Below are 19,090 nucleotides of genomic sequence, written 5' to 3'. Positions count from 1 at the left end.
CTTAGCAAGACCCTGTCCCAAAAGAATAAAAAGAGCTCAGGATGTGGCTCAGGGTTTCACTTCCTGGGACCAAGAAGAAAAAAAGACATTACCACAATGCTACCTTCTTTTACCTCATCCTAAGCAATAAGAGCCATAAAATCATAAATCTAAAGTGCTCGTCCTAATGCACATCAAAAACAACAATGGCTGTCAGAGAAAGGAAGGTTCGTGACTCACTAACAGCAACACAGTTCACTGGATGTGACCCTCCTGCAATCCACACGGGATCCAGTAGGGATTACATGGAGTACAATGTCCTAATTAGTCAGGGAGTGCAATTAAGTGCAAGGAATAATTTCATCAGATTCAGATATCACAATCATGTTGAAATAAATAACACCAATAATTCAGAAACCTGTGTGTCGGCTACCTGCTTTAAAACTTCCAAAATGCTACATCTCATTTATCTCCTTCCTTGGGGGCCAAAGAGGCCTTAGAAGCTCTTGCAGTTTCTGGAATTATAGCAGAGAGCCCAGAGTAGGGCGTGGGAGGGTTATTCTCACTACACCAGACCAGCAGAGCTCTGAATCTGGATACAACTCCTCTGTCCTTCCTTCCTTTTCTCTCTCCCTCCATCCATCTTCTCCCTCATTCTTTCTTTTCATCTTTCCTTTAACACCCACTGACTCATTGCCTGATGTGGCCACGGGCTCCAGGCTTACGAAGAGCTGCAATGCCATCCCAGCCTCCAGAATAAACAATCTTGTTGGGGAGGGAAAGAAGGATGAAGACCTAATACCCTCCACACCCAGGCCTCAACGTCTAATATCCAGGTCACTGGCAACCCAGAAGTGGGCAGAGGTTCGTTCATTCATCATTCATCCGACCAGCACGCACCGTGGGCTGTGCCAGGGCTGAGCTGGGTGCTTGAGATTCAGGCCAACGAACAAGACCCAGCAGCCCCCTCCTAGGAAACGGGATCACTAAGCAACAGGCTGAAGTGCTTCCTCAGTCAGACGGGGATGCTGAGGAAGGGTTCTTGGAAGGGCGCATCTGACGGGAGCATTGAAAAGCAAACAGAAGTTAGACAAATTACAAAAGGGGAATTCACCGACGGGGCGGAAAGCACGGCAAAAAAATATGAAGGCATCAGATACACCTGTCTGGGGGGAAAAGTGAGGTTGTCGAGTTTGGGCAGAAAATGAACCAGGGAAGTCCCCCTGGGCTAAGAAATCTGGGCTTCATCATGATATGGAGCCGCTGAAGGTCTGCAGCAGAAGGATGACTTCATCGGGGCAAATCGGCAGCAGTGGCAGAGCTGCGGGTGGAGGGGAATGGTGTGGGCCCCTTCACAGCCATCAGTGCGGTGCAGAGCAGCCCCTGGGCAGGGAGGAGGCCGGCAAGCCTGGGAGAAAGGGAACTGGTTCTTGAGAAAGAGTGGGTGTGGGGAGAAATACTAAGACGGAGGAGGGCGGGAGTTAGGAGGAGATAAGACGTGCACATACACCAACACATGTACACACATGCACATCGACACGCAAAACACACATGAAAACGTGTACATGCATCACACAGACACAGACACATGGGCAAATAGCACCTACACACACAGGCATATCGCACACATGCACATGGATACGTACACACATTACACACATCAGACGCATAGACACAGGTACACACATACACTTGGACACATGCATACACATTGATCTATGTGCTCATCACTCAGACACATGCATGCGTTACATGAAGGCACACAATTAAACACATTCCCATGAAAGCAAAGGGAGAGCCAAAACCCGGATGTGAAGAAGCCTATCTCCCGTGGCAGTTCTGCAATCCTAATAGAAAACTCAGCTCCTCTAAGGGGACCGTCCAGTGGTTCTCTTCTCCTTCATCCCCATCCCTCAGGCACTCAGCTGCCCAACACTCCAGGTGACCTCTTCAAAACGCCTCCCTACACTGTTTGCTCCCTCTCCTCCCTGTCTTCATGCCCCTCCACCATGCACCAAGGGGGTCACTGCAGAGCACACCCCCCCCCAAGGAATCTGTCCCAGAGCCTGCAAAGAGAACGGGCGCTTAAGGAGACAAGATGAGGGCTGGGGGTGCAGCTCAGGGGCAGAGTGTTTCCCTCGCATGTGCAAGGCCCTGGGTTCAATCCCTAGGACTTCACTCGCACGCGCGCACACACACACACACACACACACACACACCAGCATCTGGGGGGAGATTAAGGATTCTGTGGAGCTAGACAGAGTCTGAGGCAAAGTTGTGTACAAAGAAGTCAGAGAGCCACCATAAAGAGGGACTGTGGGGGAAGTGTACTGGCCACAAAGGAAGACGCAGTCCCTACTGGCAGCAGGGCAGAAAGACAGCCAAGACCCAAAGAAATCGACAGAGTTCTTGGGGTGCAGGACAGCAGGAAGGCCTAAGTGATAACAAGGGAGCAGGCCACACAGTCATGGCCACTAAAACTCCTGGTTTTAGCGGTCACACAGTGACATGGGTGATGTCACTAGGCATGATGACAGTGTCACATGGAAGGTCAGCATCCAAAATTAATAAATTCTATAAAAATGAAAATATAAATTAAAAATCAGCAGAAGAAAAGAACAAGATAAAAATTCTTACCAGATAGTTAATACCAGTCATATTTGGATACTGGGATTAGAGGTGACTTCTTTTTCTTCTTTGTTTTTCAATTTTGTAATAAAGTTGGTGGGGGGATGTTTTTTGGCTTGTTTTTTTTGTTGTTGTTGTTTTGTTTTGTTTTGTTTTTCCAGCAGAATGACTTACTAGAGAGCGAGGGGAACGGGCAACTCCACCTACCACCAGAGGACTCACTGTCCTGCAGCAACACCCATGTGCCTAGACCCAGAAACACACTCCACACACACTAATCCTGCCTCGGGGGTGCAAAGTGCTAATTGCAGGAGGACCTAAAGCAGCTGCAGTCTACCCACACGTCTTTGTCTTTATTAACCCTATGAAACTGCACCCACCTTAGTAATGACACTGCGCAGGTTATTCACAGCACTCCAGTGTTCCTCCCCAGACTCTCTTCCAATGCTCCTCCCTACTCCTCCATACTCAGCTCAGGGGTAGGAAATGCTATCCAAAAGAAAAGTTCCCCAAATTTCTCTAAGAAATGCATTCCCTTGTTTGATTCTTATGGATCCAGGGAAGTAAGAGGTTTCCATGCGGTCTTCTCAGAGGCCTGGGATTCTCCTCTGCCACCTAATTTCTTCTCTGTCACCGCCTGGCCAGAGAGGGGACATGGGAAGGAAAAGCCAGAAGAACTGGAATGGGAGTGAGTAGCGATGACTTTCTAGGTAGAGACCCTGAGGTGTGGGGGACAGAACCTTGCCACAGCTCACAATTATTAGCGGTCAGACCAGGCTTAGCCTACTGCCTTCCCCAAGACCCAAGACCTCAGCAGGAAAGATTCTGATCCCATCCCTGAGAACAGACCAGAGACTAAGGAACCCCACAGCTCCCAGCTCTACTTCAGGCCTGACACAGAGCAGCCAGGGTGTCTAAGAAAGCATGACTCAAGGGATATTCTGAAAAACGAACTGCAGGAGACCCAGGAGAAATGGGAAACCTCATGAAAAGTGGGAGCTGGCTGGGGAGACCAGGCTGGAGTGGTCAGCTTATTTAAACTAGTTTCTATGGCAAACTAAATCGATTCTGAATTCCCTGAACTATGAGACTCGATTCTTATCTCCTGGGTTTATCAACAAATATTTGTCAGATATTTACTCTTGGGTCTAGCCCCGAGTTAGATGGGGAGATGGGGATTCGAGGGGATCCCGGGTTACCTGAGCTTCCTGAAACAGAAAGGCAGGGGCTAGGAACCCGATGTGAATTGGCATCTCTGGGCACATGAACGGGACAAAAGAAAGAAGTCACTAGAGACCCACCAACCAAAATTGGGTGATTCTCACTTTTCTAAGCAGTGGGAAGGTTTGTCCCCAAGCCATCCACCTGGCTGCCACAGGCCTGCCCCAAGCGCAGCTCTAACTGTGAGAGACAGACTCAGCGGAAGTGTCAGTCATTACCTTGGAAAGGGAAAGAGGCACTAGAGATGGAATCAGCGACTGCGATGAATCCAGGGCCGCTTCCTGGAGAGAGAATTCCAGGCAGAGCTGCTCTCTCCCCGACCTCCAACGGTCCTCCCCACTTAACACCCAACAGCAACCACCCCTTCAAACTGCAGGCCAGGAGGGCTGAGAGGGCGGGGAAGGTTGCCTGGGCCCCTGGGAGACTTCCTGGGCCAAGACTGCAGGAGAAAATGTTCCCACTCCACACAAACATCAAGGGCATCCAGAGTTCTAGTCAAGTCCTGCCAAGCTACCAAGCCCTTTCCTGTGTGCATTCTATTCTTTCCAAACCACCTGTGGCCCTGTGGACTTCAACTACCTAAATGGTCAGCACTGGTCACGAGAATGCATGTGTGTAGCTTTGGCTACTTGAAGATGATGGTGGGCCATCCTGTATCAGAAGGCAGCTCCCCAGATCAAGAGCTCCTCTCTTGCCTCAGTCTGGGGCCCCGGGGGACAAGAGCTGTGTGCCTCCCAATCAAAGCAGCAGCCTTCTGATTCCTCCCTTCCTACGTCCCCTCCAACAGAGCCTGTGAAGACTCCGGTGCTCCTCACACTGTCTCCGCGGCCTCCTCCTCTCCTGCTCTCAGGAAGGTGCCCACAGAGGAAGGTGAGAAGCGAGAAGAAGGCCTCTCCAGCTTTTTTGAGGTTTATGCATCAGAAGCTGAGTCTTCTCCAAAGGACGTATCTGTGATCATAGATAAGCCCTGATGTCTCCTTAACACTCCCAACTGCCACATCTTTCCTAGGAATTGCCACCACTCACACACACACAAGCAAGCATGCCCACACCTCCTAGGCAGGGCCTGCCCATCAGACAGACACTGAAAGCAGCATCAGAAGCAAGGTGAAACCCCACTCGCAAATGTTGCTTCTGTGGCTGACCCTGGAGTCTCTGCACAAGGGCTGGGTTTACCGGCCCTTTCAAACTGAGACCTTTCCCTCTTCATCACACCAAAGGATCATCTTTCAACCACTGTCAGTCAGTAGGCCTCCAGAGCTCGCTTCAGCTCCGGTGGAACTTACTGAGCACTACTGAAATGCCTGTCACCACGCTGGCACTTGGAAACATTTGCTTTAAGGACCTATCTCCTCTGCACAGACAGGTATCAGCAGGAACTGGGTCCTAAACTGTCACGTTGCTGCACAAGTCAGACGTGCTAGCGAGTATGCATTTCAGGGTTAAGTGTCTAAGGGCTATAAATCTTTAAAATCTGGCATACCGAGTTTTACAAAATCCTAAATACCTGTGTGTCATAATCCTATGAACACCTATCATTTCCTATCTGATATGATTAAAGCTGATAATCAGTTGCTGTCCACACAGGTATGCCATCAGGACTACTTCTGGTCTTGAGGGATAAAATGGAAAATAGACTTGTCCGTTCACACCTCATGCAAAGCTAGCTCTGGGCTGGGACCCACCAGACCTGGGACCACCGTCAGTGTATGCCATAGCTGCCTCCTTTGTTTTGTTTTCCTGGTACTGGGGACTGAACCCAGGGCCACCTGACCACTGAGCTACATCCCCAGTCCTTTACAATTTTTTTTTTTTTAATTTTGAGACAGAGGCTCCCTAAGTCGCTGAATTGCTCACTGAATTGCTGAGTCTATCTAGCCTTGAACTGAAATAATCCTCCTGCCTCAGCCTCCCAAGCCCCTGGGATTACAGGCATGTGCCACCTCACCTGGCTGTGGACATTCTCTTGCTTAGACTTTATAAGGACTGGTGAACACTCACAACAGGAAAACACAGGCCACACAACATCAGTGCTGGGAGCTGCGGTCCAAACGTGCTCCTCCTCTCCCTCGCAGCCCCACTAAGCCAAATGGTTCCTTTTCATACCTACGGTAATCACCAGTGAGGTACCGTTTCCCTGCAAAATCTCCATGGCACCTCAGCTTCAAGGGGAGAAGTGTGCCATCTCCCACAGAGCCTGGCTCTCCCTCCTGGTTATTCTCTAAGGAGAGAAACACCCAGGTTCTCTTGGGTCACCTGGGTTCATGGTGTCCAAACTGAAACTAGTGCCGCAAGTTTCTGAAGGCCACACTCTAATCAGGATCATTGGGATCATTAAAACTCCACCATAATTAACGACCAATTCTGACAGAAGCTACTATTTCAACACATGGCGAGGCAGAACAAAGTTCAAGTGCGGTATCCTCAACAACAGCAACTGAGTTCTGGTGATGAAATAAAGGGGGCCTGCTTTTCCTCGTTCGCAGAGCGGATGCTGCCAGTCCAGGGTCAATAGGAAAGTTTTGAGTCAATCTCCTAGGAGTAGAAGAGTTGAGCTTGCCTCAAGCCACCCAGGGACTCTTTCCAGGCCAGAGTCCAAGGGCAGGCCAAGTTGAAAGTAAGGATGTGCTGTTATATCAGAAAACAACAAAAAGAGAGCATCACCTTCGACACTGTGCACTACTATTCCCTCTTTCATATGCCTGCAAAATAGGTATTCCTATTCCTACTTGGGAGATGAGATAAGGATCATTCAACAAATACCTGCTGAGTGTCCTCTATGCAGGAACTGCATAAAGTGCTATGACTTTGCTCAAGGTGACACAGGTGGCAGGCAGCAAAAGGAGCACCCAAACCAGGTCACCCAATCTCAAGTTCATTCCATTCCACAGCTGCCCCTCTGACTGAGGTCAATGTCACATACCCTATGACAGAACACCAGAGACAAAGGGCCATGGTAGAAAGAACGACATGGTCCATCTCTTTAGTCTGTGCCTCTGCAAGGAAAGTCGGTATTGATGATCAACCCTCTCAAACACCAGCTGTCTCCACAGACAATTCAAAGTAGCCCCCAGCATCACGTTAGTTACAGCACTGTCTCTGGTGAGCCATCCAGGCTGGGGAGCTGGGAGCCCATGCACCCTCACAGTCCAGTAGGCCAGACAGAAACACCCCCAGCAAAGCACTCATGAGACCCCAGGATAGAAATTTTGGCAAGGGCTGGGGTTGTGGCTCAGAGGTAGAGCGCTCGCCTAGTACGTGTGAGGCACTGGGTTCGATCCTCAGCACCACATAAAAATAAAGATATTGTTCCCACCTAGAATTGAAGAATAAATATATTTTTAAAAGCATATTTTTTTAAAAAAAGAAATTTTGGCAGAAAGGGGCAGATTCAAAAGTGTGAGAGTTCCCAGAGCAACAGGACCGGAAACCAAACGGGAATTTGAAGTCCTACCCCTTGAACCAAGGACTGAGACATCCAGTTTGCCTCTCTTAGGCCACCTCAAGACCTGTGCCTTGGACCTATTCCTCAAGCACAGCCCTCTGGTTACGGCACATGCTCCAGGCCAGGGGTTTAGGAAACAATGTCTGCCATCCACTCTGGCTGGCCATCCCCACTGACCAGCCTGTCCCTGACAGTTGCATCAGAGAAGGGGCCAGTCATACACTAAGCTGACTATCTCAAGAATGCCAGAAATCTTCATGAATGGGTCACCCTGCGCCTGCAATCGCAGGGAGGTGGGGCCCATAGCTACCGGTCACGTAAGGGAGGACAAACATAAGATGCTGAACCAATCAATAAGTGAGTCAGAGAAGGCAGAGTATAAAACCCCAGGAGCTCCAGTGCTCCCCACATCAGCATCTCCTCTCCTCACTCACCCTTCCTGGTGCTTCAGGTAAGTGTGGGTTCTCCTGGCTTTGGCCTGCTCAGGCCTACATGTGTTGGTGAGCAGGGCCTCTCTCTCTCTCTCTCTCTCTCTGGGAGCTACAGGACCTTCATTGCTGCATTCATAAGGAGAAGGGATTCAGGAAAGGGATGGAGGACCGAGTTGCAGATAGTGTTTCCGGTCCTCTGACCAGACTGTAACCTCCACCAAGACCCGACTACCTTGGGCCTCTCTGGCATTCCCATAGGGGCAGGGGCAGTACCAGACACACTGGGGGACGTATTCTGCAGTGGCTGAACAAGGCAGCCTGTGCAGGGGTTGGATGAACTTCATGAACCCATCGGGAAGAGAGGCTGAGCACAGAATGGTTCAAGGAATGCTGCAGAGGAGAGAGGTTTTAGGAGCCACAAAAATCCAAATCCTGTTTCCAAGAGGATTTGGATGGATAAGCCATTACCCTCTCAGATCATCAACCTCAGATGATCTGAGAGGGTAATGGCTTATGAGATGCTGTGGATACAAATTCCAGCAATGTACAGTTGCCTCTACCAAATTTGGACTTAGCATCTCTTAAAAGATATGTCCAATATATCCAAGATGCTGGTCCCTAGGACCATTCCTTTCCCCTGTTTCCAGACACAGCAGAGCCTTTTCTAGTAACTAGTCCTTCAATCACAGCCTCCCTCACTGGGACAGAGCAAGAGTTTGAACTATGGGCTTCTGCAGAGAATGGAATGCAAACCGGGCCTGTGACATCCCGACACACCTCCCCCATCCTGGGGTAGTTTTCTTCTTTAACTCGGAAAACCTGTGTTGGATGGGAAGCGACCCAGGCGTCAAAGTGTTCCAACACCTCGTTTTACAGAAGATGAGAAGCAGGAGCCCGAGGGGATGATCTGCCCCAATTCACAACAGAGATCAGAAGAGCTGGGAGAGAGGGCAGGCACACTAGCTGGGCTTCAAAACTGGGCAAAAGGGCCTTCTGCTGGAGGGAACCTTCTCCAAGAGCAGCGACCCTGGAGTCCTGGCACCTGAACAGAGCGGCCAAGGGAGGCGCCAGGAGCCTCCGGGTGTTGTCGCGGTGCAGCTGCCTTCTGTGCTGCCTCCTACTGCCGCTGGTCCAGTGATGCTCTTTTCTCTTTCCAGGGTCCCCTTCCTCCTTAGACAAGATGTCCCACCAGAAAAAGCAGCCCACCCCCTTCCCCCCAGCGGGTTGCGTGAAGATCTCTGGCGGCGGCGGAGGCGGCGGCGGCGGCGGCGGCAGCGGTGGCTGCGGCTTCTATAGCGGCGGCGGCGGCTCCAGCTGCGGCGGAGGCGGCGGCGGCGGCGGCTCCAGCTGCGGTGGCGGTGGCTCTGGGGGCGGCTCCAGTTGCGGGGGCGGCGGCAGCGGAGGCTCCGGAGGAGGGATCAAGTACTACGGCGGCGGCGGCGGCGGCGGCTCCAGCTGCGGCGGCGGCTACTCCGGCGGCGGCGGGGGCTCCAGCTGCGGCGGCGGTGGCTCTGGGGGCGGCTCCAGCTGCGGCGGCGGCAGCGGAGGCTCCGGAGGAGGGATCAAGTACTACGGCGGCGGCGGCGGCGGCGGCTCCGGCTGCGGCGGCGGCTCCTCCGGGGGCGGCGGCGGCTCCAGCTGCGGCGGCGGCGGTAGCTCTGGAGGCTGCGGCGGCGGCTCGGGAGGAGGCATCAAGTACTCCGGGGGCGGAGGCTCCTCCGGGGGCGGCGGCGGCTGCTACTCCAGCGGCGGCAGCGGCGGCGGCGGCTCCGGCTGCGGCGGCGGCTCCTCCGGCGGCGGCTGCTACTCCGGCGGCTCCAGCGGCGGCGGCTCGGGCTGCGGCGGCGGCTCCTCCGGGGGCGGCGGCGGCTCCGGCCAGTACTACCAGTGCCAGACCTACGGCGGCGGCTCCAGCGGCGGCTCCGGCTGCGGCGGCGGCTCCTCGGGCGGCGGCGGCTCCGGCTGCGGCGGCGGCTCCTCCGGGGGCGGCTCCGGCTGCGGCGGCGGCTCCTCCGGGGGCGGCTCGGGCTCCGGCCAGTACTACCAGTGCCAGACCTACGGCGGCGGCTCCAGCGGCGGCTCCGGCTGCGGCGGGGGCTCCTCCGGCGGCGGCGGCGGCGGCTCCGGCTGCGGCGGGGGCTCCTCCGGGGGCGGCGGCGGCTACTACTCGCAGCAGACCACCCAGGTCTCGTGCGCCCCGCAGCACAGCGGCGGCGGCGGCGGCGGCTGCGGCGGCTCCTCCGGGGGCGGCGGCGGCTCCATCTGCGGCGGCGGCTCCTCCGGGGGCGGCGGCGGCTGCTTCTCCAGCGGCGGGGGCGGCGGCGGCTGCGGCGGTGGTTCGTCCGGAGGTGGCGGCGGCTCCAGCTGCGGCGGTGGCTCCGGGGGTGGCTCTGGGGGCGGCAAGGGCGTCCCTATCTGCCACCAGACCCAGCAGAAGCAGGCGCCTTCCTGGCCGTGCAAATAAGGCCCCCGGGCTGCCGCGGAGAAGGAGCTGGAGGTGTTCTCCGGGGCGCCAGCGGGCTTAGCCATCTCATGATGTTGCCGCCTTCCCCAGCCTTCCCGTCTTCACCACCACGCAAGAAGCCAAGCGGTTCTCAGGCTGCCTCTCATTCTGCAGCTTTTCTTCTTCTTGGTTTCTGTATGACTACCTCCCAACTCCAATGCCTCCTTCATCAATAAAGTGCAATTCATGAGAATCTCTGGGTCTCAGCAGTCTTTGTAGCTTCCCAATTCACCCTTTTTGTCCTGTTCTTCATTCTTCCACGCATCCATCCACACTTCCATTCATTCAACGGATATTCTATTGCGGAGAGAGTGGGGGGATAGAGGGAGTCCGCAGGGGAGGAATGGCTAGTAAACAATGAGCAAAAATGTGAAAAATCTGGCTTGTGGCTTACCATCATGCAGTGATCCCAAAACAAAAAACTCCTGGAAAGTGACTTTCACTAACCACCAACACACACACACACACACACACACACACACACACAGTGAGTTGGGTAGCCACCGTGAGTCTCCTCATCTAGATTTTTGTTTGGTTGGTTGGATGGTTTGTTTTGTTTTGTTTTATTTTGTTTTGTTTTTGTAGACAGGCTGCCCTGAAAAGACCCCCTCTCTCATAGTCTGAATCTTACTCAGCAAAGTCAGATAATAGGGTGACTGCACCTAGGCACCCAGCTGCCCAGACTCACAGGAGAAAGGACAGCCTATGAGATATCCAAGAGCCTCTGCGGTGGGAAAGGCACTCTCCTAGGCACCTGTAGGAACAGAAGGAAGTAGGGAAGCTATTGTCTGCCCTCTTGAAGGGTTTTCACCCAGCTTGGGAAGATACAGCATAAATGCGCGAGATGTTAAACATCGGTACCAGGAGGTCGCCGGAAAACTCATGAAACTTCCCAGTTAACAAGGAGGAAGCTACAATGGTTCCAAGGGATGTGTCAATTGCCTAGTCTTCAGTCAAGGGGCAGATCATCCACCTAGCCAGCTTCTGTTTTATATTCTGATTTTACGCATTTACTTAAAGCAAAATGTACCCAGAGCAAAACTACTTCATCAAAAAATCAAGATCACTTTCCCATCTAGTCACTACTAGAAAAAAAAAAGACAAATTATCCTCCAATTCTTCACATAGAGTCACCACCACCTTCATCATTTTTACATCAGTAACACAAATCAGAACAGGTGGCAGCCTTAACAATATAGTAGAACACCTTGTGTATTATTTTATGTTATTTTTAAACAAATGAAATAGACACGGTGGGGTAGACATATTTCTCCCTACTGTTTCTGTTAGAGATAAAAATCTCTGGACATAGCATATAAAACAAAAATTAAAAAGCCTAGAAAGAAGGAAAGAAGAAGGCAGAGTAACTAAAGTCCTCAGAACTAAGGAACTGACCCAGATAAGTTCGTAATTCCCTGAGTTTTCTTTTTCCCCACTAGGTATACTAGATTGGGCACTCAGAATTCTACAACCAAAAAATATTGACAGATGTAAACAAAAATAATCCCTCAAAAAAACCTTTATTTATCCAAAGAATCAGGAAAGGGACGACTTAGCAAATCAAGTTATCCCTTTTTGACAATACCCACCCTACTTCAACCAATACCACATGGAAAAAAATGTCTAGACTTCCACCCTGGAAGGAGTTCCTATGGACTTACTGGGAACTAAGAAGCCATACTACTCTCCCTCCCCCAGCACACACAAACACTGCTATGGTATAGAGAAGATACCAAGTCTCATAATACCCAAAATGTTCAGCACACTATAAAAAAGTCACTCATCATATCTACAACCAGGAAAATTCTTAATTGGAATGAGGAAAGACCCAATAAATTGATGCCAACACTGAAATAACAGAGATTTGAGGATTATCAGTCAAGATTTTAATAAAAACTCATTATAAAATGCTTCAATAAGAAACTATAAACAATTGAAACAAATTTTAAAAATTAGAAAAGTCTCAGCAAACACATTAAGAAGAACCAAGTGGAAATTTTAGAACTAAGCTAAAGAAATGTAACCTTTTATAGAACTGAATTTTAGAACTGAAATTTTTTTAAAATCTCACTGGATCGTCTCCACAATAGAGTAGGGATGACAGAGTAAAGAATTAATTAGCTAAAAAAAATAGATCAATAGAAGAGAGAGAGAGAGAGAGAGAGAGAGAGAGAGAGAGAGAGAGAGAGAGAATGAATCTGTGAGGCAACAAAACCTGCTAGCATTTGTGTCCCTAAAGACTCAGAAGGAGAGGAGAAAGGGTTTGAGACTGAAAAATATTAGAAGAAATGATCTCAAAATCACCCAAATGTGGTCAGTGAATCAATCTTTGGATTCAAGATGAGCAGACTTCAAACAGGACAAACCCAAAGCGAGTCACATCAACAAACATCATATTCAATTTTTGAAAACTGATGGCACAGAAAAAAACCTTGAAATACAGTAAAGAAAATAACATATTATAAAGGAAGAATGACTTGAATAACAGCAGATTTCTTGTCAGAAACCATGAAGTCCACAAAGAAGTAGTACCACATTTTTCAAGAACCAAAAGAGAACTATTAACTCCAAATTCTGTGTCCAGTGAAAATATCCTTTAGAAATTAACAGTCCATATGAAAGAGAACTATGAACATTTGTCGCCAGCGGACCCATCCTAGAAGAATGGCTAATGGAAGATCTTAAAACAAAAAGAAAATGATAAAGAAGTGAATTTGCAATATCAGGAAAAAAGAGAGATAACAAGGGTTAAAGTATGGGTAAATATAGGACAGTATCCTTTTCCTTCTGAGTTTTTTAAAATTATGCTTGATAGTTAGGAACTGTATCATCAGTGTGCTTTTCATGGATGTAGAGGAAATGTTAAAACAACTGTATTATAAATAGAGGAGTAAAGGAGCCTAAAGGGAGGTAAGATCAGCATTTCACTCAAAATGACAGTTTCCCCACCCAAAACACCATGGTAAGTTATCTATAGTGTAATCCCTATAGCAGCTGCTAAAAATATCAATAAATGCAAGGAGATCCACTCAAAAACACTATAGATAAATCAAAATGCAACAATTTAAAGCTGTTTGGAGTTGGGGGAGAAGTGACATGCATAATGTAAAGCTGTCCTTCCTACACTCCTTGATACATCTTTTATTATTTCTGTGCTAGTCCCAAGTGCCATAATCTCTCTCCTGGTTTCTTGCTAATATCTATCCAAAACTGTCTTGTATGTGTTTTGTGTATGGCTTCTTTTGCTTTGTATTAAATTTATAAAATTCATTCGGGTATTTTCTTTGAGCAGTAATATTTTATTTTTCACTTTTCTATGGTTTAGCAGTATATGAATGTGCCATAGTTTTTCTACTGTTGATTGACATTTGGGTTGCTATTTTCAACTTTTTGCTATCACGAGATTTGTACATGTTAAGCTTTAATGAATAACAGTCAGTTTTCCCAAGTGGTGCCTCAGAGTTCCTGATGGTGATGTTTGCAGCTCACCAACAGACACTTGGTTTTGTTTTTGCTGTAGTATTGATCAATACTTAGCTTTCTACAAATCAAATATTCATATGTTCTGTTTCTATTATCACTCATTTCAACATTACCCTGGGAATCAGATTTCAACATGACCTTCAGAAGGGACAAACCATCTTTCAAAAATACACCTTTCAGTCTTCTGCGAAGCTCAATCAAATGTATATTTTAATTTAAAACACTGCATTGTTTATTTCCAGAATTTCCATTTGTGACTTTGGTAAGGTGCCCATTTTACTATGGAGAGTCCCCTTTTAAAGATTATGTATCTGAGCATTTTTCTATAAATTCTTTAACATGAGCTTTTCAAGTCTGTTAACTCTACCATCTGCTCATCCTTCTTTTGCTCTCCTTCTCTAGATTATTTATTCTCCTGATTATGGGTCATAGGTTTTCATTGTTGTTTGTTGATGTTGTTTTCACATTTAGTAATGTTGTGTTTTCTGGTTCTATTTTTCCCTCTGAGAAAACCTGTAATCTGTTCTGGTAGAGAGGTACATTAATAGCAGACCCCCAATCCTTATCTAAAGAATTCCCTTTAGGCTTGGTTACAGTGAATCTGTATCTGTTTAGACCTTATTTCTAGGATGTTACCCTTGGTCCTTCATTACCGTATTAATTCCTAAAGTATAACTTCTCTGAAAGTGAGGAAAAAAAAAAAAAAACAAGATTTTTACCAAGACCATCTAGCTCATCAGAACTCAGACTCTGTCCCTCAGGTACCGGAAGCCAGTGAAGTCACACTCATCTCTAGCTCTCCAACTCTTAATTGCCCTCTTGCATGCAGCTTTTTCTAGCATCCTACCTGCTTCAATTTTTGATTTTTACTGTTCTCAAAGATTCAAAAGACTTCAAAAGAAATTATTTTTCATATTTTCCCCAATATTTATCATTGTTATTAGAAGACTGTTAAATCATTTTAACTTTGACATCATCAGAACTGAAACCTCTCCATAGTTAGCTCTGTATGGTATGTTTATTATGTTTTTGTTTGTTTGATACTTGGAAATGAACCCAGGGGCAATTAACTGCTGAGCCACATCCCCCATACCTTTGTATTTTTTGAGACAGGGTCTCACCAAGTTGCTGAAGCTGCTCTCAAACTTTTGATCCTCCTGTCTCAGCATCCTGAGCCACTAGGATTACAGGTGTGCGCCACCACACCCACTATTGTAGCCTTAATAAGCATAATTATTGTTCAATTTTGCAGGGGCATCTGGAAAGGTAAGCCCCTCCTCTATACACACACCTATTCACTAAAAAATAAAGGGTTGTGGGTTTTTTGTTTTGTTTTGTTTTGCAAATGTACTTGCATAGTACCAGCCACATATAAGTAGTCGAATATCATTCTTTATAATAGATCTATTGGTGCGCAGCTCAGATACCCTGAATCACTCTAACAATTTGGATCACTATCAGTTTCTGCACACTTTGCCACACACAATTTGTATATGACATTGTCAGAAGGTTGTCCTTGACTTGACCTTTCTCGCTCATATGGAGAGACAGAAACCGGGAAGAGTTCTATGCACCAACTTCCCATAGCCAATGAAAGGTCTGGGAGTTAGAAGTTCAGCTCGTTTGCCTCAAGGGGTAACAGACTCTGGGAAGCAGTTCCTACTCCAGGGCTCCGTGGGATCAGGTGGAACGGGGAGCTCTGCTGGGGTTCACCTTTATGACCTCCTTCCCTTTCCTTTTCTACTTCCTTCCTGGCTCTGGTACTGATCTCTCCTGGGAGTACTGTCTCAGCAAACCACTTCACACAAATCTGCTTCTCTGTAAGAACAAAATCCCAGAAACAACTTTTTTAGTTTCCTATTGGGTCTGACTTCAACCCAAGAGGCAACACTGTTTGGCTTCTGTTAGGTGTGGACTCTCAGTCACAGGCTAAGTTCTGTTATGAGAATTATTAAAATGGTAAGTGATAGAGCCACAATTTCAACCCAAGTCAGACTGATTACAGAAGTTGAGCTCTTTGCCCTGTATTGTCGTTCCTTCTATTTTATTTTTATTGAATACACTAAATATTTTATTTCATAAATCAGTAATGACAATTTTGCATTCCTCAAAAGGTAAAAATTCTTAAAAAATTAAAATACAGTATTTAAAGATATTGAGACATGACAAAATGTCTCATTGGTCTTCAATTTAGTACTTTGCAATATATAATGCTATGTATAATCACAGTAAAACTGGTATTTATATAAAGCAAGTGTTAATCCTTATAACCATTGTATGAGATAGATAATTATATGACGAAAATATCAATATAAGGTTCATACCATATGTGTTTGATGTCCAAGTTACAAGGATATTGAATTTAAAAAAGAACATGTTTGAAATTTATATTTAAGGTTTAAAGCAATGTAAAAAATATAAAATAAATCTACATACAAAATAAAAATATTAATTCAAATAATTCAACATTCTTTGTTCTCAAGAAGAAATGATTCTGTATCTATTGGAATACAGGAGAATAAAAAGAACCCACTAATGACATGATATCAAATTAAATAGCTACTAATTAGCAATAAAAATGTTTAAACATTTAATTAAAATGGAGTTGAATAGAAAATATTAGAATATAATCTGACAATTACTACAGAATTTGCCTGAAGTGTTTTGAATTAAAATTTTGAAACAAATAGTTTTAGTTAAATAAAATGGCCTTATATTTGGTAGAAAAGATGTAAAATTATTATAATTTTCACAGGATTCCATGTAGCAAACTCAAAATAATATTATTTCAAAAAACCTTAATTCACAAGATGAAGGACATTTATTATCTATGAAAGTAAATTAAGTAATACTATTTATGTAAATACAGGTACAATAAGCAGAAATAACCAAACTGATACATACCATGTCAACTAGTGTGCTAATATGAGAATAAAATATGCTCAGTATAATGGTAGCAAAACAATATTTCTTTTTTTATTATTTTTATTTATTCTTTAGTTTTCAGCGGACACAACATCTTTGTATGTGGTGCTGAGGATCGAACCCAGGCCGTATGCATGCCAGGCGAGCGCTACCGCTTGAGCCACATCCCCAGCCCCCACAATCTTTTGTTTTGGGTGTGTGTGTGTGTGTGTGTGTGTGTGTGTGTGTTTTGTGTTGCTGGGGATTAGAACCCAGGGCCTTGTGCATGCAAGGCAAGCACTCTACCAACTGAGCTGTATCCCCAGCCCCCCACAATATTTCTATTATTGTGATTAATTATATCCATTTTTTAGAGTCCCTAGTTGCCTGAAAAAGGCGTGGCCACATATTCTTAGGTATCACCAAGAAATATTTGACTCTAGTGACACCAAAGTCAAAAATGGCTGCTGCTCAAGATAAAAGCCTTCCAAAGTGGAAGGCTAACTAATTTTTCACTATGGACTATCACAACAAAGAAGAAAGAAAAATCATGAATGTTACTTGATTCTTCCATGATGACAAAAGTAGATTTTAATATTGTCTACTGTGTTTTTTTTTTTTTCAAGAACATTTCAGATTTATTTAGAGGGTTCTAGGAAGATGGCAGCATCATCTTGAATATCTTTTTAATTTTAATTTGTTATATATGACAATTCATATTATACATATTGAGCACAGTTTTTGATATCTCTGGTTGTACACAAAGTAGAGTCACATCCTTCATGTCTTCATATATGTACTGAGGATAATGATGACCATTGCGTTCCACCATCTTTCCTTCCCCTATGCCTCCTCCCTACCTCTCCCTCCCCTTTTCCCCTTTGCCCTATCATTTAAATCATTTAATCCTCCCATCCCCCTCTCCCCTGCCCCCCACAGCATATTATGAAGCAGCATTCTTAAAATCAGAGAAATCATTCAGCATTTAGTTCTTTGGTTATGCTTTCTATTGAGTTTTTTATTTGGTTTATTGTTTCCTTCATTTCAAGGATTTCTGACTGTTTTATTTTTTCAGAGTCTCTATCTCTTGAAGTAATCTCTTGCTACCTGTATTTGCTCTCTTATCTCATTGTTGGAGTGATCGATTTTTGCCTGTGTTTGCTCATTTAGGACATTCTTTAATTCACAGATCATTTTAATTATGAACCTTCTGAACTCCTTCTCTGACATTTCATCCACTTCGCTGTCCATGGGTTTGGTTACTGTAGTGTCCTGGTTTGTTTGGGGCACTTTCCTCTCTTGTTTTTTCATGTTGTCTGTGTGTCTTCTTTTCTTGCAGTGTGGATCTGAGATATCACTGTTTCTTCCCTATATTCTTGAGGTACCCGTGCAGATTGTCTGTACCTCACCTTGATGTTGGGCTTCCAGACCCTGCTGGTGTCTGTCCCTCAGTGTATGCTACTGCAGCTAAATGTGGTGGCGGCAATAGCCGAGGTAACTTGAGATAATAGTGGGGGTGCCCCAAGATGGATGCAATGTCTTGCAGAGATGGGGCTGAAAGGGTGGGCCTTACACTGTCTTTGGGATGCCTGCTCTGAGATGCAGCTGCTTCTAGGCCCTGCCTGGGGAAGGCTATAGCAATGTCTGCAGTGTCCCAAGATGGGTTAGGCTTGGGCTCCCAGGTTGGGGGATGGGAATACAAACTCATACCTACCCTGGGCCTGGGCCTCAGGTGTGTCAGTGTGGGCGGATCTGCCCCCGGGCCTGAGCTCCTGCCGAAGTCTGCTGGTCAGAAGAGGCCGTTCTGTGCCTTTTTCTGTTCCTTCTTTATGGGGAAAAACATAGCCATAATTTTGGTTTTCCTTTTTAAATTTTCAAATACCCTAAATGGTCAAAAAGTATGTAATATATAGTTATGGTCTAAAAAATAATAATAAAATAAACACCTTGGGCATCCAATACCCATCTTAAGAAACAGATGGCTAGTAGTTTAGAAGCCTGCTGAGTGCCTTCTCCTTATAACAAATCCCAAGTTCACTTTACCTAGAATTTACTTCATAAGTTTTACCATATACGTACACTAACCTAAGTGGTAAACTGTTTCATTTTGACATTTTAATTTATATAAATTAATTTATATTTTATGTTCACTTCTAAGATATGCTTATTTTACCCAACATTATTTTTCTGAGATTTATCAACAATGAAGCATAAAACTATCGTTCATTAATTTCCACTACCATGTTGCATTATAAGTAGATTTGGTCTACTTATAATTTTAGTACTGTGTACTTCTTTATTGTATTCTTTATGATATGTAAACTGTTTTCAGTTTTACAATGTTACTATGAGTATTTTTTTTTTTTTACTGTGAGTGTTTTTATACATATTTCTTCCCACATATGCAAAAGCATCTCTGGATTTAGCAGAATTGTCAGGATCTAAGATAAGCCTATCTTCAATTTAGTAAATTGCCAGCACAATTTAAATCCTCAC

The 19,090-nt window shown here is 46.0% G+C and overlaps 1 protein-coding gene across 2 annotated transcripts; it reads left to right on the top strand.

Moving 5' to 3' along the window:
- The first annotated feature begins 8,884 nt into the window (after positions 1–8,884).
- On the top strand, positions 8,885–10,168 carry Loricrin (loricrin cornified envelope precursor protein). 2 transcript variants are annotated; one of them, XM_077803676.1, is made up of 3 exons: positions 8,885–9,056; positions 9,264–9,702; positions 9,808–10,168. In XM_077803676.1, the coding sequence occupies exons 1-3, from the start codon at positions 8,885–8,887 to the stop codon at positions 10,166–10,168; spliced, it is 972 nt and encodes a 323-aa protein (XP_077659802.1). The 2 variants fall into 2 exon arrangements, with proteins under 2 accessions (XP_077659802.1, XP_077659801.1); XM_077803675.1 differs by having other exon boundaries at positions 8,885–10,168.
- Positions 10,169–19,090: the final 8,922 nt, after the last annotated feature.

Source organism: Urocitellus parryii, chromosome 11 (genome assembly GCF_045843805.1).
Source record: "Urocitellus parryii isolate mUroPar1 chromosome 11, mUroPar1.hap1, whole genome shotgun sequence".
Taxonomy (NCBI): Eukaryota; Metazoa; Chordata; class Mammalia; order Rodentia; family Sciuridae; genus Urocitellus; species Urocitellus parryii.
The sequence above is the reverse complement of the archived record's forward strand: the minus strand, read 5'-3'. Positions and strand labels throughout refer to the sequence as shown.